Source organism: Sprattus sprattus (assembly GCF_963457725.1).
Source record: "Sprattus sprattus genome assembly, chromosome: 3".
NCBI classification, from domain to species: Eukaryota; Metazoa; Chordata; class Actinopteri; order Clupeiformes; family Clupeidae; genus Sprattus; species Sprattus sprattus.
Window position 1 is genome coordinate 40,929,692 of NC_137922.1, and position 27,727 is coordinate 40,957,418.

At 45.1% G+C, this 27,727-nt stretch overlaps 3 protein-coding genes across 4 annotated transcripts in view; 1 reads left to right on the top strand and 2 right to left on the bottom strand.

The window, feature by feature from the left end:
- Positions 1 to 3: 3 nt before the first annotated feature.
- nbr1a (NBR1 autophagy cargo receptor a) lies at positions 4 to 12,541 on the bottom strand. Of its 2 annotated transcripts, XM_080835689.1 has the most exons (22): positions 12,374 to 12,541; positions 11,806 to 11,868; positions 11,670 to 11,688; positions 11,409 to 11,431; positions 11,008 to 11,190; positions 10,771 to 10,848; positions 10,340 to 10,560; positions 9,830 to 9,949; positions 9,047 to 9,295; positions 8,524 to 8,683; positions 7,768 to 8,028; positions 7,242 to 7,370; positions 7,033 to 7,108; positions 6,825 to 6,935; positions 6,362 to 6,535; positions 5,929 to 6,057; positions 5,119 to 5,653; positions 4,645 to 4,730; positions 4,131 to 4,212; positions 3,514 to 3,549; positions 2,920 to 3,022; positions 4 to 2,321 (listed from the first exon to the last, which is right to left on the bottom strand). In XM_080835689.1, the coding sequence occupies exons 1-22, from the start codon at positions 12,473 to 12,475 to the stop codon at positions 2,136 to 2,138; spliced, it is 3,126 nt and encodes a 1,041-aa protein (XP_080691815.1). In that variant the 5' UTR covers positions 12,476 to 12,541; the 3' UTR covers positions 4 to 2,135. The 2 variants fall into 2 exon arrangements, with proteins under 2 accessions (XP_080691815.1, XP_080691816.1); XM_080835690.1 differs by lacking the exon at positions 3,514 to 3,549.
- A 470-nt stretch (positions 12,542 to 13,011) lies between these two features.
- Positions 13,012 to 18,021, top strand: psme3 (proteasome activator subunit 3). Its single transcript, XM_080835246.1, has 11 exons — positions 13,012 to 13,131; positions 13,747 to 13,779; positions 13,864 to 13,926; positions 14,067 to 14,171; positions 14,384 to 14,432; positions 14,530 to 14,648; positions 14,796 to 14,864; positions 15,190 to 15,257; positions 15,357 to 15,411; positions 15,616 to 15,702; positions 16,925 to 18,021. The coding sequence occupies exons 1-11, from the start codon at positions 13,090 to 13,092 to the stop codon at positions 17,003 to 17,005; spliced, it is 771 nt and encodes a 256-aa protein (XP_080691372.1). The 5' UTR covers positions 13,012 to 13,089; the 3' UTR covers positions 17,006 to 18,021.
- Positions 18,022 to 19,562: 1,541 nt separating this feature from the next.
- Positions 19,563 to 27,727, bottom strand: part of skap1 (src kinase associated phosphoprotein 1) — a gene marked incomplete at both ends in the record, with an annotated part of 39,113 nt that continues 30,948 nt past the window's right edge. Inside the window, one exon of the mRNA XM_080835936.1 lies at positions 19,563 to 19,655. Within this exon, the coding sequence (XP_080692062.1) occupies positions 19,563 to 19,655 (93 nt within the window). The remainder of the gene's footprint in view (positions 19,656 to 27,727) is intronic.

The window sequence follows — 27,727 nt, forward strand, 5'->3', positions numbered from 1 at the left end:
TCATTTCACTTTAACATAGGCTACTTTATTTCCTCAACCAGTTATTTACACATTGGTAAAGCAAATATAACATAAACAGCATTTCAAAAAATATAATGACTTCCTTGAAGAAGAGATAATAGCTTTAGGGTCCGCATTTTCTTTTTTAATTAACTAACAAGAGCGTCAGTGAATAATATGGTGAACTAGAAATATCAGTCCCAACTGTTTCCTGTTGCAACCCGTCTGTTATGTTGCTGAACCTGTTAAAACACAGCCTGAATCCAAGTGACAACCACATTATTTCTAAGCGGAAGGCAAACAAAAAGAAGCGTGCCAAAATTCAGAATACAAAAACGAGATGCACTTTATCAATTAGTTCTGTCTCTACTTATGACCAACCACGTTACTCATAGAAATGTAAGCTCATTTCACTGTAGGCTATTTATCATCACAAATATGCCATTTCACGTCTAGTTTCTGAAAAAGGCAAAATCGGGGAAGAGAGAAACTGCCGACCTCCCCGTTGTCGGTGCACAACAACACAAGAAGCACAATTTAAAACAAAGAGGGTAGAGGGATATTTCTGTATGTTCAAGGTTTCCTCCTTCGGAAAGGGAAGTGAGACTTCAGCTGAGCGGAGGGAAAACGTGTGTCTGCACGACCGAGCTTTCAAAACACATTCTGAATAATGTCGGCTCAGCAGATTTGTGGATGGACTCTATAGGTTAACGAACAGTGATTTGACACTGGATTCATGGGCAGCTATGTTCAATACACTGGTTACATTTATGTCAGACACTGAAGAGAAGACTTAAATTGGCATAAAAATAAAGTTTGTAAATGTACATTTAACAAATGTAATAATCACTTTTGCTGCTCTTGTACACTACATTCGCTTCACTTTAAAACATAACAAGATTGGCTGATTTAAAAACGCAAAAATCACTCTTCTATTAAACAGTCATTTGATTGTGGAGAATTTATGTAAAGGTCAACAGCATGAAAGGTTTGATTTCACTCAGCTGGAATGTTTGGGGGGGGGGGGGGGGGTATCTATACTGTTACAGGAAAACAAGGGAATGGTGGACCTCAAGCAAGGGAACAATCTGCATTATAGTAACTTTAGTGTGACGCATTGCAGGCAAAGTGTGTCTTAATTCAATGCTGCTATCTTGAATGTGACCCATTCTAACTGCCACAGTGCAAATGCCACAAGTACATTCTAGAAAGTGTCCATATTCATTTAGTGTTAGCTCTTTTTTTTAGTGCCTTTGCACTGAAGTCCTTCAGTGTCGGCAGAGAATAACACAATTTTATTGAAAATGCAACAAAGGGAAAAAAAAGAATCAGTACGGGTGTGACTCTCCTATGCCCTGTATAATGTATCTTCAGCTTTATCTTCTGAGTTTTGTAAACGTATTTATCACTTTACTTCCTACTGTTGTGGCAGACGCAGGCTAGAAAAGGTGTGAGGTGGCATCTGTAGCCCACTGGAGCTGGTTGCTAGCTGGCCAAGAGCCCACATGAAGGTTATTCTCACATCACCCCATGTTTACTGAATCCTCTCTTTAGAAAAGGACCAGGAATAGCAGACATGTGGCCAGACAGGATTTACTCAGGAACTGTTTTGGCCACACACTTTCCAACATGAGGCTGGACAGACTTTCAAGTTGGATTGTTGAAAAAGAACACAGAGCACGGCCCGGGAATTCCCCAAACAGAGAACACATTCTTGTGTATCTTTGTGTTTCTCTCTTTCCTGGTGACTCTCAAAACCCTTGGGGAGGGATTAGTTCATTCTTCACCGTCACTATCTGGATACCCACGTTATAGTTTTTAACCACAGTCAATTAATGTGTGAGTGCCTTCCTGTTCAGACTCATCTCACACCCTACCCTTGTCTGCCACTATATGATTAAAGCTGAACATGTGACTGTTCATTTTACATGAAAATTGATTTCACTCTTCAGTAAACACACTTTTACATAAAAAGCCTCATTAACCTCTTCCAGTATACTTCTTAGCATGCCAAACCCACAACATAACCAACCCATCTGCACAGATGTTCTGGAAGAGAAGAGAAAAAAAGAAAAAAACGAAAGGCAAAGACTGAAGCAGAATGTTCCCAGGGTCAGGTAACCATGGCGATCCTTTCAGTGGCGCGAGGCGTACCACTCGTTGTCGTTGAGCTGCACCAGCTCGTTAACCACATCCAGCAGGTTGTGCCGGTGCTTGTTGAGCAGCCTCTGATTGAGAGCCACGTCACAGAAGCCCATCTCCTGCAGCACTGCCTGCATGGAGGCGGCTTCACACGCTGGGTCCTCTGACACCTCTGTGCGCTGGGGTTAAAAGCAGAAATAGTTTAGCGGGCAGTTTTACTAACATGTGTTAGTTTCATGTGCTGAAAGAATTATATGAAAGATTTGGAGGAAATGAAGTAGTGCAATACTATTAATCAAGTGAGGTAAATTGCATGAAGAAATGTAATCAAGTTGTTAAGACTACCATCAATAGGTTATGCGTGTTGCCAAATATGTGGTGCATGAATACATTGATACATACACTACATAAACATATATATGGGTAATTGCTTATTTAAAGCAGCACTAAGTGAAACTGAACCATAGGGTAAAGGAGGAAATGTAGGTCTAAGAAAACAATGTCTGCCAACAAAACAATGCGAGGCATTTCAGATGACGCACGCTGGTGAAATAAACACCTCTCACGGCAAAACAGGTTCCTCAGAACCACTCTTTTGTAACTTTCTGCTTCGCCACAATTTCAGTTCTTTCCACATGCACCTGGAGAGCTACTAATTCAAGCGAATATGGCTGTAATGCCATGTAATGCCATGTCTGTTCATATGTCTGATTGTGTGTGTGTGTGTGTGTGTGTGTGTGTGTGGGTGGGACTCAGAAGAGAGCAAGAGAGAGGCACCTGTGTGGAGCTGCTCTGCCCAGTGAAGAGGGCCTTGTAGGCAGATGCAGCCACTGACAGAGCTCCCTTCACCAGCCCCTCAGTGATGCCCCTGTGCCGAACCCTGAAAGAGAAAACCACAGTGAAGTCACAGTGCATCTCAGTGAAGTCACAGTGCATAATTTCTCATCTCACACGATCTCTCGCATCTCTCCATCCTATGAATCCATACAGCTACCAGCTAAAGCACAGACTCATATACAAAGCTGAACAGGCCAGTCACAAAATCAAGGCTGACAAACGGTTTAGTGCGGTTGACTGTAATCATTTAAGTGTTCATGTGACAGTTTCAGTGCGGTTTGGATGTACAGATGCTTTAGGAGAACACAGGAATGGGGGAAAGATTACAATGCAATGCAGAAAGCAGAAGTTTACATCAAGTATCAAATGCGTCAACTGCCGAGGCACTTCCTGTTTGATGTATTGCTAACATACTGCATGAGTAAGTATAGAAACACACACACACTTGTGAGTGGGCACACTCATGCTGCTTTGAAAAGCATGCAGCTTTCAAGTGCTCTAGATCTGATGCACTATTCCTGGTGAGTCACTCACTGTAAAAAGTATCCTTTAAAAGTGGCTTCTCTGTATCTGTTAAGACAAATCAAAACTAAATCAAAATCATAACTGCATGACTGACTTTTGAGTATACTTCCTTACCCTAAAGTGAACTGAAAGATGTTTATATGCTTATTCACTAGGCCAAAGAACCCTTGAAAACTCAAGTGAGCACCTCTAAGGATCCCCCTATATGGACAAGTTTTTGAGTAACATCTTTTTACTGCTTAGCGTTCACACAATCAAAGTAATGAATAATTGTGCCAACATGAGCATTAAGGAAGGTATTGCTACTAAATACCCATAGTTATAAAAGTGCCCGAGCGTTCTAGTGTGCGGTTATAGACCAAGCCCCCTCTCTGTTGCAAGAAGTTGCAGGTTGCAAGTGGTTACGACTCATCTTGTTGCAATCTTAGATGTGTATTGGGCTGAGGAGGGCATGTACACATCACCACAGTATTTGTGTGTCTGCGTGTGTGTGTGTGTGTGTGTGTGTGTGTGTGTGCACGTGTGCACGTGTGCGTGTGTCTGTGTCCGTGTGTGCGTGTGTGCGTGTGTCCGTGTGTGCGTGTGTGTGTGCGCATGCGTGTGTGTGTGTGTGCGTGCGTCTGTACCTCAGGTCCGTAGAGCAGCTCTCTCGGGGGCTGTGCGGCTCAGATTGGTCCCCACGGCTCAGCTCATGTGTGGGACTGGGTTCTGAGGACAAGAACATAGATGCAGGGTGAGTGAATGTAAAAGACTGGCCCATAGGCAGCACACTACCCTACAACCACAGCTGCAGTAGGTGCAGACTTTTCTGCTTGTGGTCGAGAGTCTGGTTTCAGCCACCAGGCCGGCAAATGTTTTCAACACAAGGGACCACATCCTCAAACCAAACAAACAGAAGTGTGGTGTAAAAGCCAATAGGCATGCAACAGGCAGTCTGTACATGTTGTTTTAGTCCCTCATTCGTGTGCTGTTGAAACCGCACACTTACATTTTTTGGTCTAATTGCTCTGGTGTGACAATTACTTTATTTTCACTTCCTTACTGAGGAGCTGATATTTCCTGTGAGTTGTAATGTAGAATGTCCACTGAACAGGATGAAAAATATAAAAATTAGAGACATGAGTTAAAATGATGGCTCACCATTGAAACTGCATTCAAGCCTTTGCTGTATCTCGTTTCTTTCTCCTGTCCTTGGGATCAGGTCTGGCTCATTCTGTAGCACCAGCCTGAAAAAGAAACATACAAATACCACGAGGGAAATAGACATTTATTTACATCATTTTCACTTATTTTCCTTTTTAAGGGATAGGGAAATCTTTTACACACAGCATTGCATTGATTTTCTTCCATGTAGCAACTTCAGACGCCTGGCCAGCAATCTAGACAGCAATTTCTACCCTAGACAAACATATACCCTCCTAACCTAAATAGATAAACGCATTTATCTCTCCTCAGTTTTGGACTATGTCCTGACTGGTTTATGAACTGTGAACTTCTTGAGGGGACACTGCTAATCAGCTTTTCCCAAGTATTTGACAAACATAACCACTCCCCCACATGTCCACCACCCATGAAGCAGATTTTATTAACTTCCCTGTGACCTTTGACCCTTACCTCTGTGCAAGCCGCAAGGGAACAGGTGGGGCCAGCGGCCCAGGTGCCGGGACCACTTCTGGGACGAGCGCCGGGGCGTCTAGAGTCTGGGAGGCGCACAGCAAGTGGGTCACACTGCTGTGAATGGAGGACGAGCCCTGCCGTCTCCCCACATCCCTCTGTCTTCCCTCCTGGTCCCCGTCCACGCGGTCTCTGGCCAGCTCCGGTTCCGAAACTTTGCCGGGCCGGGGTTGTGCTGATACGCTTGTACTGATGGCCCCCCCGTGCTGGGACAGGGCTGAGCTGTACATGGAGCCCGCGATTGGGCGCGAGGTGTCAAAGCAGTCGGGCATGATGAGGGTGTATTCCTCGGAGGAGGCAGACGACACCTGGCTGCTCACCTCGTCCCAGTCACCGATCCCGGCCTCAGCTTCTTCCTCTGGCTCCGGCTCCGCACACATCTCCCTCTGCGGTTCTTCCTCATCCTCTTCCTCATCCTCCTGCTCTGTCTCACTGGGGTCGGTGTAGAGGTTTTCCTCCAAAGCCACAAACCTCTCTGAGTAGACAAAACAACACTTTTACGAACTGAACAACGCTCAGTGACAACTGTAGGACAATAGGGCAAAATATCAAAGCTAGATATAATATTTTAGTTCAGAGGTAATTCAGTATTGTATGCAGTGATTACATTTACTAATGATAATGATGATATCAAGGGCACTTTGGGCACAAATATGTACTTCATATTAAATTATGGTATGATTTCTTCCCACAAAATCAGTTTACAAAATCTATCCATTACATTATACCTTGATGCGACCTTACACTTACCTAGGATGACTTGCTCATCTAGTATGGTCTGCTGAGGGAGAGGGGGTGGGACTACAGTTGGCTTGATGATTGGCTCCTGTGTTCTGTCACTCATTAGCAGCAGTGGTCTCTCAAGACAGGAGACTGGAGCTGAACAAGACAACAAAGAAGTTACTCCCTAAAACCATAACAAGCACTAGCCCCAGCTCATAAACCAACATGAGGTCTCAAGCAACATTCCATACTGCCTGGGTTTATTCTTTAAAAAATCCAAAATGTTGCAGCTTTCAAAAGTTACAAAAATTACACAAAGAAAATCTATTCTTGCACACTTATATTTTATGAATGAATATGAATACTGTTAAAAGGAGAGCCAAGTGGAGCTCACACTGTTTCAAAACTATAAATAATGAATACACTCTTCCCCCCCGGTAGGCAGATACAGAGCTCTTACCGGCAGGCTTGGCGTTTCCCTGCTGTGCCCTGCGCCGAGGCTTGTGGTCCGGCTCCTCCAGGGTGAGGGAGCGGATGACAGTCTCACACACAAACTGGGTCCCACTAATGTCCTCATCCACCTCCTCGTGACCGGGAAGGTCCAAGTGGTCAGGGTGCATCGGCCGTGGCACCACTGGCATAAAGAGAACAGATCAATAAGAATCAAGATGGATATAACTAATAATTTAATTAACTCAATAAGACAGACTGAGGTAAAACAAGGGCACCTCCTTTAAGACAGACCATTTTAAATGTTACTTAAACACACACCAAAGCTGATAGAAAACAGGATTCTAGTTATAGTCCTATAGCATTACTGTTACTATGATATTTAATGTAACCATGCAGGAAGCAGAAAAGATTATATGAGTAATTGTTAATTGCAGGAGCACCACCTGATGGCTAGAAGATTCCTATCTTACCTGTGTGTTTTGTGTCACAAGTGGGCTCAGGTTTGTCTTTGGTCTGCTCCATTCCAGGGTTGTCCACCAGGGGGCCTCGGTGATGGAGGGGAGACATGCAGGGGGTCATATCTGTCAAAAAGCACCATGCCAGAACAACAGGCTCAATTTCCTCCATGACAACCAAAAAATAAGCTGCTCTATAACAGTCACACCATTGAGGTCTTACCAACAGGAGTGTTAGCTGGGACTTTGTCCAACTCTTGCACAATGTTGATGTCCAGCAACTCAAAGGACAGCAAATCCTGACACAACGGAAAACATTTATAGAGAGTTGGTCATTCAGTCTACAAGGGCACAGTATATATATATAGAAAAAAATATATACACACACACACACACACACACACAGACACACAGGGTTCCCTCTGGACACACCTGTGCTGTCAGCATGTCCACGGAGGGAATGTAGTAGGGTCTTTGGGAGCCTGCAGGCACAGTGTCCTTGGAGCTCCTGGTGGCGGGCCAGCACAGATGCTCCTTCTCCACCTGACCAAGGTCGTCTCTCTGCGGCACACGTCACAGTGAGTCACCCCCACACACATGTGACAATGGCAGCAAGCTACAGTGCTAGACTTTCCATTACAAAAGCTATCTATGGCTAAATCTGACTGACTCTGTGCCATGCACAGCTTTATTTTGACTAAGACATACTCCCAGCAACCACTCTTAATCACTATCCAAAATGAGTATGAAGTACTGAAAAAAAACACTTAATGTACCTTGAATATACGTACTGTAACTTGTATATACTCCATGTTAAATACCCTCCTGCTAAATGTAAGACTCGTTTACAAAAAGTCTGATCTACAATCAAGTTACAGTTGGTATGGTAGAGAACAGGCAAGGCTGGCAAAGCATAAAGTGAGGAGATACTGGCATAGAGGCGGGCACGTCAGCTCACCGGCCTCTTGCTGTGATGTCGGGCACCCATCTGGCAACCGGTGCTGGCGCCCCTGGGCACCGCGATGATGCTGCACCAGACGCGGGGGCCGAACTGCTGGCCGCAGTGCGCCAGGCGCCAATGGGAGGTGTAGGTGCCCTCCAGCAGGGGCGCTACGAACGCCACGTTCACTACGCCCACCTGGCCCGGCTGCAGGAAGGGCACCGCCACCTCCCTCTGCGTCCGCAACTCGGGGGCCAGGTTTCCCCACATGAACTTCAGCTGGGTGTGGCGGAGAGGTGCGGTGAAACACAGACACAAAACATGACATGGGACACAACCACACACACACACACACACACACACACACACACACACACACACACACACACACACACACACACACACACACACACACACACAGAAACACACACACACACACACACACACACACACACACAAACACAAAGACAGACATAAATGCATAAACACATATGCACTGGCAAAAGAAATTTCCCAGTCACATGGATTTAACAGAAATCATTGCCAAGTAAGAATAGGTCATTCCTTCACTGATTTGATTAAATATCAAATAAAAGTAAAATTAAAAAAAGGACTTAAAATATTACATTTTTAAAAATTAATAATAAATAAAAAAAAATATTAGTATCACACCAACCCTGTAAAGATCCCATTTTGATTTGGCCTATATATTACAGTAGGTCAGTAGCAGGAGATGCTAGCATTGAGAGATGTAGCCAATTCGCAGGGCAATACCTTAGTGTCTGAGGTCCAGCTGATGTTGCCTGTGTTGTGCATCTTCCAGTATTTGATGAACTTGGTTCCTGGCTCCAGACAAGTGCCGTCTGGTAGGTTCTCATCCAGAAACAAGGCAGTCATTGTGGGCACCAAGGTGGAGCAGGAGACCTTGGGACCCCTGGTTTGAGTGCACAGAGCATCGTGAGTATAGCTTGAGTTTGTTTTTTTTTTGTTCATTTTTTTTTGTTTTTCTTAGCCGTTTTTTTGCTTGAAGCTCATAGCAAAAAAAAAAAAAAAAGCTGATGCAATACATAAAGGCAGCTGGTTTCATTTGAGGTAGAAGCAGTAGTAGCAGTAGCAGTAGTTCCATCCACTTTCCAGCGATAACTCAACTATAAACAAACAACCATGTGATTATTCTTCATAATAAAAAAATGTGACTGTGGTATAGGCTGGGCTGCATAGGCCACCCGGCCCTGTCTGACCGCCCTCTCTATCTCTCTTTCTCTCTCTCTCTCTCTCTCTTAGTGTGGGCCCTTACTCTGGACTGGTGGCCTGTGGACCAGGACAGGGACCCGGTGCAGGGGCTGGGTCCAGGGCTGGGGGGATGGGGGCCAGGACCAGAGCCGGTCTGGAGCTGGAGCTGGTGGATCCACTCCACAGCAGTCCCCGCTTCTCCAGACGCAGCTTCTTCTTGATCTCCTTCACCTCCGCCTTCAGCTGCTGGCGCTCGGCCTTCAGGCGCTGGCGCTCGGCCTTGCGCACCGTCCGGTCGCCACGCCGTGGGAACCTGGGGTCAGAGGTCGAGGCAGAGAGGGCTGTTACACCAGGGCCGGTACCTAGACCGCCTAGAAGCTGGGGCCAGAAGCTGGTCTTAAAAGCGGAGCCGCGCTGTTTCGCTGATATCGATCCCGAGAATAACGCGTTAGCCTGCTAAGCTAATTGACATGAGGCCATTAGGCGCCGTAGCTAAACGCGTTATTCACAATCTCAGGGACAGATGCTGGCCACTACCACCTGTGTCCTGGAGCGTATAGGTTTAAAATTTATGTCAGGACAGAATTTTATGTAGAGAAATTGAGGAGGATTTTCCACAGAGACGTAAAAAAACAACTAACTTGAGCTCTATAAAAAGTACAAGCCTATTTCTTATTTGAATTTATTGTGTGTATCATCCTGAATGTATGGCGCACTGATGCATCAAACTGTTGTTTTTTGCCTTTCCAGAGCTTTCCGAAGACAGCGCGGTAGGCGGTCAGGTTTGGGAATGGGGAATTGAGAGTGATGCCCTCCTGCAGTTCTTTGGCGTCTTGAGGGGACTTGCCTGGGCTCTGGTGTCACCCCACGTTCTGGGACTGACAAGGGCGTCCGCGTCCTCTTGAGGTTGTGGCTGGGGTCATGGCCCTGACTGCAAGGCTCACACAGAATGCAAGATGGGCACACACTACAAAGGAAATACAGTATACACATAGACATTTTGGTTATTGTTATCAATGTCAAGTTCATATACATTTGTTGTTCATGGGTATACCACAAAGTAACTATGGAGGATTTATAATGTCTACTAACAAATAAATACAATTTAAAAAAACTTTTGACTTGATCATATACTTACAAACAATACTTGCACCATGCCCTATAAATATCATTTTCTTTACTTCACATTTTAACCAGAAAAACTACAAGGTCTAGATTTCTAGATCAGTATGAGTAACATGTAAATTATGTAAAATTAGGTAAATTATTTGCCATGACAAAACTATTTGCCTGGATTTGGGGTTTACATAAGAATTCCCAGAGCTTCCCCACCTCCACCCCAGAGATGTCCACCCACCTGCACTGGTAGCCTCCCCCTGTGGCTGGTCCCTTGCAGCTGCTGCAGGTTGGGGTGCTGGAGCCAAAGGGGACCCCTGTGGTGGAGCTGACAGTGGGCTTCTGGGTGGCAGACGTGCTGGGCTCCTCAGGCCGTTGCCCGGGGCCTCGGTGGGTGCAGCACTGCCCGGAGAACTCGCTACACATCTTATCCACCACCTCCTTCACCACCTGGTCTTTGAACTGGAAGAGAGGATGACTGGTTGATAAACACTCCTCCTACTACATCTACTACTAATACCACTACCACTAATAATAATTATTATTATTATTATAATAATGTTATAAACTGTGCTCATATGGAACAAACATAATACCTTTTCTAAGACAAGTAATAAACAAGCACAGACTATCACTTTCCCTATTCAGGACCACTGAACAGTTTTTGCTCACCTTGTCCATGTATGATTTGAACCATGCTGGCACAGCCTCGTCCTCTACTTTGGGGACCTTGCTATCCTTCACTACCACCTATTCAGACAAAAACACATGGTCCACATCATCACATGTTCCACATCATCACATTTCTTTAAATTATCTTAATATTCCAAAGTCCTTAAACATATATTACCCTTCTCAATTGAAGAACATTTTTAAATACATGCCAAATACACACAATCTCTCCCTTACCGAGTCCCGCTCGGGGGTGACCTGTGTCTCCTTGTCGACCGTCTTCAGTCTTGAGGGGTATGGGGGAGCTGGCCGGTTCTCAAGCTTGAGCTCCTTCACCTCCACCTTCATGACCCCACCTTCTACCTGCCCCTTCATCTTGTAAACATTCATGTGGAGCTGGTTCCCCTGCTTCAGACCACTCTGTAGCAGATATACCCAGAGGAGAAAATATGGACTCAGATGGACCTCAGCCCAATGCTAACGTCTGCATTCTACAGCATAGTCACTACAAGGTACATACTGAGTACTACAAGGGCATATGTAATGTAAGTGTTACTCATACTACTGTTCCTGAAACTTATGAAGTAAGCAGCTGCAATTATCAACAACGTATTTTAAAATGCACACATTTGAATTACCTTTAGTGCTTCCACATATTCCTCTGGAAAACAAACATTTAAAACAAAAAGTTAATGCCAAAGTATTAGAGGAATCAAAATATTTTTTTCTACATGCTTGAGTATAGATCAGTGCTAAAAACCTTTCACTTTCATAATAAGTGGGAAAACTTGACAGCGTCATGCTGATACTTAATCTATGGAAATAATGTGGTCTGTCTTGTTCCACAACTTCACAACTCTATCTTGACAGAGCTTAACTTTGAAAACATTTTATCATACCTTGAATGTTGATTGAAACCTGTAACACAAAGAAAATCGTACATTAATAAGTTATTACCAGGTTGTAAGTCATTTTTCGAATTTCCATTATTCTGTACAAGTTTTAGTGTATTTTTACCATATAATTTAAGCTCACCTCCTCATTGTCTTCATCAAAATACTTTACTTGAAAGTGGCATAAGCCAATGGTCGTTTTAATCTGCGTTGAAAAGAGTATACATGGTGAGACAATATGCGTATTGTAAAGCTTAGTTACCGCACAACAACAATTTAAGGGCATTCACACAATACCCTTACACATAAAGACATTTTGATGTGACGTCATTACAAGAGCTTTGACGGGAGACTCGACAGCAAGGTTCTTTCAATCTTTTAAGGTAACAATGCATCATACGTGAGTAAAGCGAACTTGGTTTATTTTGTTGTCAAAGCGCCAGTATTAGTAATTAAATGTGCGTATCGTCATTATAATAGGAAGCCACTTAAAATCGTGAGGACAATGAAACGTAATTTTTCTCAACTGCGCAGTTGACATTCACTAATCAAGGCAGACATTGATGAATATCCGTTTTGAAAGTTATTATTCACTAACAGACGTCTTTGGTCAATCTGTTTACGTAGGCCTTGAAATAGGCCTACAGGGAACAGACTGCAAACATTGCCCGACAATGCTAGGTTGTGACGCTGGCCACAGGCCTACTCACCCAGGCCTCCACAGATTCCCACTGTGCTTTCTCCGAGTCCGCAACGGGGAACTTCCTAACATTGCCCCTGAAATTGACTTTGATGGTGACAGGAAAGCCCATGGCTACTGGCCACGCTTAATGAAGAGGTGTCATTTAATACTGCGTGTCTTTTGTGTCCGCGATGAAATCTACGTTCCTCGGTCCGCAAGTCTTTTCCTTGTTTACATGGCCGTCTGAGCTGCACACTCCCCCTCAACCATGTCACGTGCTGTTGGAAAACTGTTCTCCCCCAATCAGAATAGTTGATTTGTTTATATAGGAATAGCATCCACATGACACATCGTGAATCTCCAAGGCAAGCAGCAACTGTATCTTCAATAAATTACAACTAATGTTGCTTACCTGAACAAAACACCTTCCACCATTGGCATGCACGTACTTTCCTAATGAACGGGCTTCGTAATTATTTTGTGCACCAACTTTAACAAATCACAGTTACATCGCAGTGCATGTGTATTTGTATTTGGCATTGCATAAATGTACACAGGTATTTGTATAAACACATATCCCGAGACATTTACCCCCTGTGCGCATGTCCAGAATCATTCACTTTGTCGTATAGTGATAACGTCATCTGAACTCGCCGTACCTTGTGGCTGACAGGAGTTGAAAGCCACACGTTAACATTTTATTCTGTGAAGACAATCTATTTCTGTTTTGGGGGAATAAGTAAGATGTCTTCACTGCTCAAGGTGGACAATGAGCTCAAGACTAAGGTAACTGTTAAGGCACATTACTTAACATTTTTTGAAAGGGCATGAGAATGAATGATACGACAGGCCAAGCACTTCTGCTAACCGGTGTGTTTTCATGCTAATCACTCAACTTTCCCGCGTACCTGAAGTGTTTAAATACGTTTTAAAATAAACGTTTCACTAATCTGTATCATCCGATGCACAGTTTATTAAACATTGGTACGCCACGAGTCTTCTTCAGTACACGTTTACAAGCTAATCACCGGCTACATCGGTTAGCTTAGTCTACTAGTAGAAATAATGGTTAGCTTATTGGCTTGCTAACTTTAGCTACCTTGCTTACTCATTGTAGCTTGTCAATTGGCCGTAGCCTTCACATATTCTTGGGAAAGCTTTCGCAAGTCGACCAAAATTGTCTGTATATGTACTTTGTACAATTTTCCTATCAAGCACATGCCTCATGTCTTTGAAAGAACAATGTCGTAGCTAGAGTAGGGTGACCTGTCTTCCTTCGTAGCAAGATAACCTGCAATCAAAGTTAGTGTTCAGCAAAGAACCTTTTTGTGGGGTGATGCCAGATCACGTCCTATGCAAGCTGTAAACAAATAACAAAATTCCTGTATTATGTTTCGGTAGGTTGATGCTTTCAGGGAACGAATCACTGCAGAGGTACGTTGCTCAACAGAGAGATAATATAACATATGCCGTGTATTCAGACTGCACCTAACAATTGGCTGTTTTATTATTTCACAGGCAGAGCACCTGGTGGCCAGCTTTTTCCCAAAGAAATTATTAGAACTTGATCAGTTCCTTAAAGTAAGTATTGTTATGTGAGTTGTATAAAGCTGTGTCGATTCCTGGTTGTGGGTTTGCTACTCTTTTCATCTGTGTTGTGATAATAAATAATGTCGTGGGTAAGTGTTTAGGCTGATTCCACACTTGCTTGCTTTATATAGGAACCTGTCCTTAACATCAAGGACCTGAAGGATATCCATTCAGATATAAACCTATCTGTGCCAGATCCCATTCTGTTAAAAGACATCCACGACGGCCTGGACACAGTAAGCGCCTAAATATATCAGACGTTTCATTTTCTGGATGTTATATCAGATGACAGTATTCCCTTGTGCTTGATAATGCTTGAAAAACGAACGAAAACAAAGTGCATACTGGTTTTAATGTCTAAATGAGCCTCTATGCTTGGGGATTTCCCCTTCATTTACAGTCTGATGGTTTTTAAGCTATTTACTAACTGTGACATTATCCGCCACAGCAAAATGCAAAAAAGAGAAAACTCGAGGAATGTCCAGGAGAGGATAAAGGTATTCCGTTTAGGCTATTCAATTTGTATGGTGTATGGAGTTGTGGTCTCGGTACCAGGTATCAACCATACCATTTCTTTCCTCTCTTCGTCCACAGTGTCTGGGACTAAGGTGTTTGTCATGCCTGGAGGGATGATGAAGTGCAACGGCAAGCTGCTGGATCTGATTGAGAGGGTCAAACCAGAGATCAGGACTCTTATAGAGAAATGCAACACAGTGAGTTTAAAAGCACAGTATGCAGTAGAGCATGCAGAGATTCCTCAAGTGAAATTAATTGAGAAAGTTGAAGGTTGAGAAACCACGGCAGGTCAGTTAAACTTGGATATATACATTATGCTTCTACTTTTTTTTCTTCTGTTTCAGGTCAAAATGTGGGTTCAGTTGTTAATTCCTAGAATTGAGGATGGCAACAACTTTGGAGTGTCAATTCAGGTGAACTTTTTTTCTTTCTCCCAACTGTGTCGATTATGCTGTTCTTTCACTTAACAGTCTGTGGTGCATGAAATTAATTTTTCTAGGCAAAAGCAAAAACTCAATTGGTCATTTGTAAACACATCCAGTTTTCCCTCATTAAGCTTGTACGCCATCACATGTCAGTGTTTGTGTGAAAGAAGGATCTTTAAAAAGTAATATAATCCCTTTCCTTAAAGCAAGATTCCTGTGCCTTTCATGTTAATCAAATCTAAGTTTACACTTGGTGTGCCACGTGGTTTATGTTTTAAGGCCAAAACTGAACAGCTGTTGTCTTCTCCTGCAGGAAGAGACTGTAGCTGAGCTGAGAACAGTGGAAGGAGAAGCAGCGTCTTATCTAGACCAGATATCAAGGTGGGCAACAGCTGACCATGATGCTATATAGCACTTGAAATGTCTCTATTACCTGAAAGTTAACATTTATTCTCACTCTATTTCTTTCGACAATTTTAGGTACTACATTACGAGGGCAAAGTTGGTGTCCAAAATAGCTAAATATCCTCATGTGGTAAGTGCCGTCTTGTGTTTTTGGTATGCAAAAGTATTAACGATGGTTGATTACTGAATGTGGGAATGAATTGATAATGATATAGCAAGATTGGGCTGTGTTTAAGTGTCAGATCTGTGTTCTTCTGCATTAAAACCAGCTTTACCCAAGTCACTGTCAGATCTTTCATGAAGAACTGAGTTTGTATGTTTGTGTTTTCTGTAGGAAGACTATCGTCGCACCGTGACTGAGATTGACGAGAAGGAATACATCAGTCTCAAGATCATAGTGTCAGAGCTGAGAAATCAATATGTAAGTAACTTCACTAACTAATTGCTTCCTTCCCTCCAAATCTGACACAGATATGAACACTGACCTCACACTGGGCTTGAGTTAGGTGATGTGAGGTAAATCAGTTGGGTTATGCAACACAATCACAGCAGATTTAGTAATGGCAACAGAGTTATTTTCGGGCTGGTTTTTAGATCAGTGTTTGCAAGTGATCAGTATGTACAGTCGTGGCCAAAAGTTTTGAGAATGACACAAATATGCATTTTCACAAATTTAGCTGCTTCAGTGTCTTTAGATATGTTTGTCAGATGTTACTATGGAAGACTGAAGTATAATTACAAACATTTTAGCAAGTGTCACTGGCTTTCATTGGCAATTACATGAAGTTAATGCGAAAAGTCAATATTTGCAATATTTTGACCCTTCTTTTTCAAGACTTCTGCAATCCGCCCTGGCATGCTGTCAATTAACTTCTGGGCCACATCCTGACTGATGGCAACCCATTCTTGCATAATCAATGCTTGGAGTTTGTCAGAAATAGTTTTTTTTGTTTGTCCACCCGCCTCTTGAGGATTGACCACAAGTTCTCAATGGGATTAAGGTCTGGGGAGTTTCCTGGCCAATGGACCCAAAATATCGATATTTTGTTCCCCGAGCCACTCAGTTATCACATCTGAAAGCACATATTAGAATGGACGTACAAGGACTGATGAAACATGGTGCATTTTCCAGTGGCCCCACGTCAATGGCATGTGTAGTTGGACAGTATGGTTACATATACAGAGAATGAGGGAGAAAATGTATTGGGAAATAATATCAGATCGTAATATTGGGAATATCGGACAAGGGTGAACTGATTTGAACCGAATTGACAGAAAATAACCACATAGAATTTAGGTTAAAATGTGGCTGTAGGTTTATTCATCTGAAAAGAAAAAATACAAAATATACAGTATTCCTTTTATGACAACTGCGTGCATTTTTGAGACAGAAAATGAAAGAAATACAGGTAGAAAAACCTCAAACAACGTTGCCCAGAAATGTGAATATAATATATTAATATAAATAAATAGTGCACCTTTTAAAGTGCTTGGTCAGTATTAATAAAAGAGAAGTTGGCAAGTTGTTCCAAAGACTCCATGCTTCTCCGGTGCACAAAAGGACACTTGGACTCGTGGAGTGTCTTCAGTGAAGTGCTGCTATGTAAACAATGCTCTGACGCATATTGTTGTTTTGTCAACAGGTGACATTGCACGACATGATCCTGAAGAACATCGAAAAGATCAAGAGGCCACGAAGCAGCAACTCTGATGCTCTTTACTGAGGGTTCTTCCGTACATCTCCACCATCTTCCCTTCTGTCCCGTTAGAACTGGGGAAACGGCAGGAGCTCTGGCCTGGCACCTGTATGTACCCTGAGCCCTCACTCAGAAAGTGTCTCAAGATGCACAGGACTGGTCTGAGAGCAGCAGCTCTTTGTTAGTAAGAATAATGTAATACTCTAGTAGGATACTGACCAGAAGAAACCTTTTCCCATAGCAGGTCTGTACTCTGAGAAACTTCCAGAAACGAAGGCCCTTTTTACAGAATCAGACCAACACACATGGTTGTAAACCAGCACCCTGACCAGGGGGTTATTCCAAGCATGAGGTTTAGTGACTTGGGTAAGTTAACTCAGTAAGTGTTTAACCTAATAGAAGAGTCCTATGGCTTGATTCTCGTAGTAAAACAAAGCCATAGGGCTCCTCTTTTAGGAGGTTTACCTCTTGCGGAGTTAATTTACCCAGGTTTTTCACATTCTTGGAATACCCCCTAGTAAAGACAAACTCAAGATAAGGTTCCTAAATTAGCATTGTAAAATATGATCACAAACCCCTTTAAGAAGCACTTGTATGGTTGCATTAGCATATGGCATATCATATGAGATGGGAAGCTCCATTTTGTTTTGTTTTTCAAGATACACATTTCTTAGAGTTTCTCCCTTATTTTGGACAACATGGACATTGTGTCTTCAAGCTTGTGATTGAGCGGGCTTGTCTACTTGTCAATATGATTGGGGATAAGTAAACGCCATCTCTGGTTAATACTGGGTCCTCATCTGTCAGACATGAAGTAAGGAGGTGCAACCCTTTTTTACGTGTTGTAGCTTTAATGATCATTTATGGTACTACAGTACTTAAGTGGATTACCCATGGATCGTAATCCAAAATGGAGACTTCTTTTGTTTGCATTTTAAAATGTGAATTAGTGGAGTTGTTTTACTTCCCATCAATGAAGTACAGTGTAATAAACATGAGTATTTGTTTTATTTTGCTCCGCTGCCGTACAGTCCTGGATGCTGTCAAGTGTTTTTGTTTGTTTTGTTTTAAGAGTGACACGTTTTAAGGAATAAAAAAAAAAAGATTTTTACAATATAATGACCTAAGGTCAGTCTCCTCACTTTTTGCGTCCTGACGTCCGCGCTGTGGGAGTATTAACATGGTGGTGTATAAGAATGCATCACATGCATGTGCTACAGGCAAAACATTTTCAGTTTGATGTGATCCCAACAGGAAAGATGTACTGGTGAAGCCCTGGCGTCATGAAACGAACATTGTTCCTTTGGTAAGGTTGGTGTTTGTGTGTGCTCATTAAGTGGCTAAAGCTATAAGAGGAGCATTTGACTGCTAGGCGTGATCTGCTAGGTGGAGAGAGTGGTGTGTTTGTGTTTCTATCTGACCAGAAGTGCCCATGTTGACCAGCGGGTGGCTCAAAGGTTTGTGTGCCACCATCTTATGCTCATGGTAATAGAGTCGGCAGCACGTCTGTTTAAATTTCACCTGCTTTAATTTATCATAGTTTTAGGTATACCAAATTCAGTAATAGTACTGACCATAGCTTCACTTCCCAACAAAATGTTTTTTAATTCAGTACACACATCTAATAACTAAACAAAATGGCACAGTGAAATATTCATGTTGCATATATTATATTTTCCAAAAATACCAGAAACAATAAAAATAAACAGGTTATTATATGAATTATGAAAATGGTCTCAGTCTGTCGTTCTTGGAGAGTGTTGTGAGTCGTTTTGTGTTGGTGTCCCAGCAGTGAATAATCCCTGCAGAAGCCTGGACAAAGAAGAAAAACAGGTGGAGGGTTCAAGCATGTCCACACAAACAAATAGTCCCAGCATATTCATGACAAGACTGTTGTTCGGTCTCAAGAAAACATTCTTGGGATACTCTGAAGCTCCTAACATGGAAATAAAAAAAAATATAGACTGCATTCTTTCATGAATTTATAGGCTCACTTACAGAATACATGCATTATCTTTGGATTGCATTTTGAATAATTTCTAAGGCTGTGAATTCTTTTAAGTTTAGATGAAAAGGAGGGGAAGCCCTCAGAATGTGGTACTACCTATAACTGTAAGGACTTTGCCGCTATTGTGGACAAAGATGGTGGTTGTGAATTCAGCTAGCTTGTAGTTCAGTATTTAGCCAGCAGGTGCCATCACTGAGAGAGGTATTTGGAGTGTTAATTGAGGTGACGTGAACTCAAGCCTTTCCTCTTTTACGTGCAAATGCATGCCAGCCTAATTTAAAGAGTCATTCAGGGGTTAATATGGAATAGAAGGTATTATGAAATTATAGAATGACACTTTAGCTTATATGTCACAAGTCATGAGTTTTTTTTATTCACAAAGAAATGCATTTCACAAGTGCTCAGTGTCACTGCCATTTAATGAAATCTAGTATTATTTTTAACCATATAAGCCTGAGCACTTACATTGGTAAGTACATCAGACATTGAATCCAGGCTTTAATTACAAGAGAGCCTGTTTGAATGTTTAGCTGCTATGGCGAATGCAACCGTTCAGGTGAGCGGACATACATGAGCTCAGACGATGTAGGCTGGATGAAGGTATTCTTTAGGCACGATGCCTATGTTGCCTCTCATCTCTCCTACCCACCAGCCATGGATGTTGTACTCCTGTAAAAAAAAAGAGAGACATGAAGAACACGTGACAGGTTGTCTTACTGTCCAAAGGCCATTCAAACAAGCAGTTATGCGGCTCAGGTTCACTAAACACAGAGATTTGTAAAGCCTTGAAAAGCATTGAATTGCTTAGATATGACACCAGCAGTAGCTTGAGAGCCACACAAAGAAAAAAGCAATGTGGTTCATCGGCATGATATTCTTCCTCTTCATCGTCCTGTTTCATTGATTTATGTTCAGAGTTACTGATGAGTTTGTGGAGGAATGTGAGTCTTGGTGTGTGTTCTGCATTGGCTTAGCGTGATGCTTGGGGTCGCTCTGTGTGTGTGTGTGGGGGGGGGGGGGGATTTCATGCAGGTTTGAGCACGGAGAACCTGCACCTACTCCTTTATTCTCTGACAGCAGAGAGGAGATGCTTATCTTTGGAGTCTGTCTCCTGTGATTGAGGATGTTTGTGTGAGTATTCTGTCTCCTTTACAAGAGAGGCTGATGCAGTGCCTCACACACACACACACACACACACACTATTGCTGAATACACCTGGCTAGATCCTTCATGAATTCTGACGAGGGGTACAGAACACAATCACTACGCACAAGGGACAGTTTTTGAATGGGCACGATAAGCCTGAAGGACAGATGAAGTCCATGCTGACATACAGGACTAAGTTGAAGTACAGAAGTACAGAAGTTACTTGAGGATTTAGACACTAATTTAACAAGCTGAGGTATAACTCCTTCCTTCACATCATGCTTGATCCACTACCCCATATACCCCAGTACCCACAATACCCCAAACTCCTGTTGGCCTGGCAACTCAGCACTATGATCCATATCTAACACCTCCCTCTCATCCATCACCTACCCTCAGGAACCCTGGCCTCTCCTCTTCCTGGATACCTCAAAAGCACCTCTGACACTTGAAAGAAGCTGGAGAAATAGAAACCAGACTTTGGCCTGTACGAGAGGTGAGACTGGACAGGGGTTGGAGGGAGGTGGAGTAGGGTGTGTGTGTGCGGATGGATAGGGTGGGGTAGGGTGGGGTGGGGGGGGATGTGGGTGGTTATAAATGAGTGGGGATAGAGGGAACAGCAGGAAGGAGTGATGGACGAAGACCCCCCCACCCACACCCCACTTAAGCATTCAGAAGAGCACGTACTGTACATTTAGCTGTGAGGAGCGTGTCATCCATCCAGCAGCCCACAGCAGGAAGAGACCGGGGGAGAACTAATTACCATTTTCTCCTTCGGTACACACACACGCGCGCACACACACACACACACACACACACACACACACACACACACACACACACACACACACACACACACACACACACACACACACACACACACACACACACACACACACACACACACACACACACACACACACACACACACACACACACACACACACACACACACACACACACACACACACACACACACACACACACACACACTCAGACACTCAGACATAAGCCGTCATGCGTGCACAGACACACATGCACCAACATCTTCAAATACACTGAAGTGTAAATACACACAAGCACTAATGCACACACATGCACATACAGAAAAGAACACACACACACACACACACACACACACACACACACACACACACAAACACACACACATTCACATTCACACAAACACACAGAGCTGGCCCCTAATGTGTTTCGAGACACATGCAGATGAGCTGTGTTAATGACGCTGTGAGGAATGGGAGCCAAGCAGGCAGTCAATCTAACCTGCCCTCAGCACCCGCACGGCACACACACACCTCACTCTCACACCGCCACCAGCACCATCACCAAACATTTAACACCTGCAACACTAATACAGGAAGAGAACAGGGAGGGAAAAAAGGGGAAAGAAGAAAGACAGGGAGGAAGAGAAAGATAGAGGGGCTGGGGACAACCGAGGAGAGGAGAGGAGAGGAGGAAGGGGAGGTGTGGGGTGGGGGGGTGGGTGTCAGAAAAACAGGCGCTCTCTCTCCCCTCCCCTGGGGGCAGTGCGGCGCGGTTCCCTCTTTCCTTGGTGTGACAGAAAGTTTAATTTATCTGCGCCGCTCCATCTGTGCAGCGCTTTGCTGGGAACTCGCCCTGAGAAAAGGTCTTTTTGATGATCAACACCGGCATTTTAATACTCCCCTAAATCAGCAGCGTGCCAGTGGCTGAGTGCTGAGCGCCAGCTTCCTCTTTTTGTCCCCCGCCCCCCACCCCCCCACCAAGACACCTCTCTCACCCCAATCCTCGATAACCCCCACCCCCACAGACCAGAAAATGCCAGTGGACTGATGGGTTCAAACTGAACACACTAGGCACAGAGGACCCGCGCGGAGAGTGAATACGTTCTAATGACGGCTGTCCTGTTTCAATCACTCGCCTCTGCTCTCTCCGCCTTTCTCTCTCTCTCTCTCTCTCTCTCTCTCTCTTTCGCTTTCCTTCTCTCCCTCTTTCTTTGTCTCAATTATCAAAATGTCATGTCTCTATTTTAAGCACGTGGCTCATCCCCCATCAGCCTCAGAAAACGCGCCTGGCGTAGGTTACCGCCAGGGGAGGCTGCGGAGGGCGTTGCCACTGAGGAAGGCTGAGCAACAGGCCAGGTATCTGGGTTAATTACCACCACACCACCCCCTCTCTTACTGCCAGCCATCAACTCCGAGCAGCACGCTCACTGATAGCCTCTTCCTGTTCCCAGGAGGGAGGCCATGGGAGGTGGGTGGGTTGTTTATGTTTGGTCAGGGGGTCTAGACTGGAGCAGAGGATGAGAGGAGGACAGGGGGAAGGGGAGGTGAGGAGAGGAGAGGACAATGTTTGGCAGCTGAGGGTGGAGGAGAGGAGAGAGGGATGAGGCTGCTCAGCGTTGCGACGAGGCTGACCTCTGCGTGACTCCTTCTCCTCGGGAGGGAGGGAGGGAGGGAGGGAGGATGCAGGTGGGCGGGGTTGGCAAGTGAGCGAGAGAACGCGCGAAAGAGAGGGTGGGTTACCATGACAACACCTGCAGAGTGCCAGCGCGATCATTTATTTCGCACGCGGGCCTGAGATAGGGGGAAAGCTGCCCAGCGGTGGTGCCGAAATGTGCCCATCGCCGTGGGCTGGCAGAAGGGACAGATTGACAGCTAATGATGCCTTGAGAAGCTGAAGTATCGCAGCGGCATGCGGGGGAGGGGTGGGGGTGGGTGGCAAGGAGTGGGGTGGCGGGCGCTGGTGTGGGCACAACAGCTGGCTAAATTTAATTTCCAGTTCTACACTCCAAAATGTTCTTGTCCTCATTTGTCCCATTTCATCCCTTCATCCTTTTTCTTTTCCCTCAAGTCTCCTCTCAGTCTCTCTCAGTATGACTTATTATACTCCCCATCCAAATGCAGTAAGCATTATATTTTATTTTGTGTTGTACAAAAACCTCTCTCTGTGTTTTATGTCCTTACCCCATGTATCCATAATCACACACATAACAGAGTAAAAGACTCCTATTATGCCTGCTTTCTCTCTAACACACACACACACACACACTGACAAACAAACACGCACACACACACACACACACACACACACACACACACACACACACACACAGACACACACACACACACACAAACACACACACACACACGCACGCACGCACGCACGTACACGCGCGAACACACACACAAACACACACACACACACACACACACACACACACACACACACACACACACACACACACACACACACACACACACACACACACACACACACACACACACACACACACACACACACTCACACGCTCTGGGTGAGAGGAGCCAGGAGAGATGCTAATAAGAATGACACATGAGGGCTGTGCCGTGGGCCACCAGCTGACTGAGGCAGGCCTTGGGAGTGATGGAGCGCAGGAAGTCTCTCATTGCCCTGCCGCTGAACCCACCACTCCTGCTCTACAATCTACCCCCTCCCTCGCTCATGCTCTCTCTCTCTCTCTCACATTCATTCTTACTGACTCTCCCTCCCTTTTCTTATTCTCTCTTTCGCCCTCTGTTATACACACACACACACTCTCTCTCTTTCTCTCTCTCTCTCTTTCATTCTCTCTCTCTAACTCTTGCTCTCTCCCTCTCCCTCCTGTCCTCCTCCCCCCAATTCCCTCCTTCCCCTTCAACCTCCAACACACTCCAGAGCATCAATAACACACACAAACAAACACAAAAACACACACCCACACACACACACACACACACACACACACACTCACTGAGAGAGTACTGCACTGCATCCTTCTCCTCGAGTCCACTTAACAAAGAAACATGAAGGCACTCTCCAGGTTTATCTATTTACCTCTAAACCCAGTTAAAGGAAACATGCCCCCAAACTGGTACACTCCATTCATTACGGGCGGGGGATATATATTACAAACGAGCTAGCGCTGAGCAATTACGCTAAGCACTGTGCACTGCGTTTATATTCATGAACAAACTTTTCTCTTTTCAACAAAACAACAAAAAGCAAGCACTCATGTGTTCACCCTCCACAATGAGACACAAATACAACTGAAGTTAAATAGAGTTCGAAGAAGGTAGAACCCCCCCCCCCCCCCCCCCCCCCCCGTGTCAGGAATCTCACACACACACAAACACACACTCACACACACACAGAAAGAGAACCCACCACCCTGACAACGTCACCCCACAGGGACAAGTTCGCCCAGACGCAGACCGCGGCGACAACCATGATACGTGAGGGGATGAAAATAAAATCGCAGAGGCTCTAAAAGTCCACTGGGGGAATTACTGATGGCTCTTTAACTTAATAGCCATTTATAGTGGAATTGTGTGTGCTGCTGAGTGCTCGTAATGATGGCTGTTTACGCGCCCCTGTCATTTATAATAATTAAGCAGAATGGACAGGGGGGGGTGGATGGTGAGGTTGGTGTGGGGTGTGGGGGTGTGGGGTGTGGTGGGCGGGGGGGTTTGCCGCGGCTTCGGCTGCTGCTCCTGCTCCTGCCGCCGCTGTGCGGTTCTGGGCGATTGGCTGTGGCTGAATAATGACCTACTGTAGTTGACCGGGGAATGACCGTTGCCTTCTCCACGACCCCAAAACCCCAGACTCACCCCCCGCTGCCTGTGCTGGTAAATAGAATGCCCCCGATGTGTCTATACAGCGCCTGGGTGTCTATTGCCTCACAGCAAGCAGGTCTTGTGCGTGTGAGGGGGGGGGGGGGGGTGACAGAAAGAGAAGAGAGAGAGAGAAAGGGAAGAGGAGGAAAAGGGGAGGTTTGTGTAGAGGGGGGGGGGCACAAGGATCTAAGTATAGATCACTCCATGTCTTTCTCACTCTCTCATTCACTCTGGCTTTTCCTTTTCCTTTCATGTCAACCTTTTCCTTTTTTTTCCTCCCAGCACGTTAGAGGAGAGTGACCCCCCTGTGGGCAGTGGTTGAGCTGGGGCAGCCATCCGTCTAAGGGCCAGGAGGATGTGACCCCGCTGGGCTGAGGCGACACACTCTGGCCCTCTCCCTGGATGTGGTCATCTTAGGGATGGACACAGACGAACCGTAACAGGCCAAACAGTCACTGAATCAACCAACAGGCAGGCCATTGAATTAAGATTGCTACGTTAGGGGCTAAAGCAGCAAGCCATAACACAGCAAACAGCAGTTGCATAAACCAAAAGGCAATTCAATAAATAAAATATGAACTTCCATTCCACATCAGTTGGCTATTTATCAAATTCCTATGTTGTTTTTTTCAGTCTTATAACTAAACCAGGGTAATATTTGTTTAAAGGCATGTGTGTGTGTGTGTGTGTGTGTGTGTGTGTGTGTGTGTGTGTGTGTGTGTGTGTGTGTGTGTGTGTGTGTGTGTGAATTTGAAATATCACTTCACCACAATGACACCCCTAAAAAAAAATCCTACCCAGAGCAGCCACTAGGTGTCAGGAGTGTCTACGCTCTGGCTTGCTGGTGGTCAGATGGAGGTAGGGGAGAGGGGTGGGGGGTGGGGGGAGGCACTCGTCCAGCCCTGGCAGCAGAGGGGCAGCAGAGGGTTGGTTGATGTCCGACCCCCCCCCCCCCCCCAACAGCTCATCTATAAACCCCAGTAGAGAAGGGGGCTTTCTGGCCTCCCACTGCTGTACGCATGCTCCGGTACAAGCAGAAAGTGTTTGAGGGTCAGGACGTCGTACAAGAGGAAAAACTAGAAAACATGAAGGAGAGAAAAAGAAAAAAGGGAGACCTGTAGGAGTTTGGCTTACACCTCCTGCCTCGTAAATCTTTCCCCCCCATCCCAGTCCCTGGATTTTACAGGGATTCCTCTGGGGGGCACAGGAATGTGACGGAGCTGACCTCAGGAGTCACGTACTTTGATTCCGAAGGACATAAATTAGAGGCTGTGGAATGTGAGTCGTAACTGGATGGATTGAGGAAAGGCGCAGTTAAGGAAGGGAGTCTCTTCAGATCCCCTCATCCTCACACAGGCACACGCATACACACACACACACACAGACACACACACACACACACCTCTGAGCACTTCAGAAACCCCATGTGTGTATGAGGACCTCCCTAGCGCCTAAATTATCTCTAGCATTCCACATAGGGGGCATTTAAATATAACACAGCCTGCAATGTTTTATACCCCCTTTCTCTGTTTAAAGTACCCCTAACACCCAGAGGATACAATGCAGCGAGGCAGATAACAGGCTGGATTTTCGGGAGGGCGAAATAACAGCGCCAAGCCTCCAGCTCTCCGATCATCAGTCTAGGCAGCGCACTGAGGAAGCCCTGTATGGCTGCCAGATGGATTCTGGGATTGGGCACTATGTCATGTTGAAGAGCAGCGGGCACAGATACAAGGAGCACAGGGAGGGCTGGTAGGGGGGTTGGAGGGGGTAAAATGGAGGGAGGGCGCTGGGAGGGGGGCGGTTGGTGGCGCAGAGGGGGGGAGGGGTCGCTTCAGCTGATGTGCCACGGGCGACGAGCACACGGGTTGTGTGAAATTAACTCGGCTGAATTAATAAAAGCGAGATGGAAAATTAAACGGAGATGCAGACAGAGGAACGGGCAGAGGGCTTTTTCTGCTCTTTTATGACCTGCAAGGCCCTTAGCCTCACGCAGTGATGAAGACATACAGAATGCACGGCAGGGGAGGCCCTGTCTCTCTCCCTCTCTCTCTCTGTCACTCGCAACTTCTCACACATGGAAACACATAGTCACACACAATAACTCACCTCTCTCCCCCCCCCCTCTCTCTCTCTCTCTCTTTATCACTCTCACACACAAAAACAGTCATGTACACATTCATATTCTCAAAACACCCATCTCTCCTCTACATAGACACACACACACACACACACACACAGACATTCTCCTTCTGCCTCACTCTTTCACTCACACTCTCCCTGTCACACACTCACACACATGTGTGCACGTAAACACCAATAGAGCACTGCCTCCTTACAGTAACTGAGGGATCAATAATGATTGATGACGGAGCTCTCCCTAATCGGCCCGCGCTGCCCGGTCGTCAGGCAGAAGGCGCCGTTACCATGGCAATCCGATCGAGCCCTTTGATTTGACGCAGCTCAATCAAAGCTCGACTTTCAAAAAGGGAGGGGGGGGAAAAATTCCTCTTGTTAGTTAGCACCATTGATTTGACACTTCACACGTTTTTATCGCCGTGTAATTATGCTTGCCGTTGACACAAATATACTCACGCCCCTGTACGGGCTGGATTTATGTGTTGCGGGTTTACTGCCGCTGCTCTACGTCTCTTCGTGTGCGAGAGCATTAGCACTTAGCTACGGCGCTGCTCACCTCCCCATATTTCACTCATCCAGGTGGGAGCCTCCCCTGGAAACCCCCATAAAACAGCACAAAACACATCGGACCCGCTCCCTTTTCTGAACTGTGGTAACATGAGCTCACCAAGGCAAGATTTATGTCTTCACTAGCGCCCCAGTCATTAAAACGTCATGCATTGACACAACTAAACCCTTTGACATGCAGTGCAATTCCATATCATATTTTAGACTGTGCTCCGTAGGTAGACTAGGGTAGACAATAGTCAAGACCTGACAAAC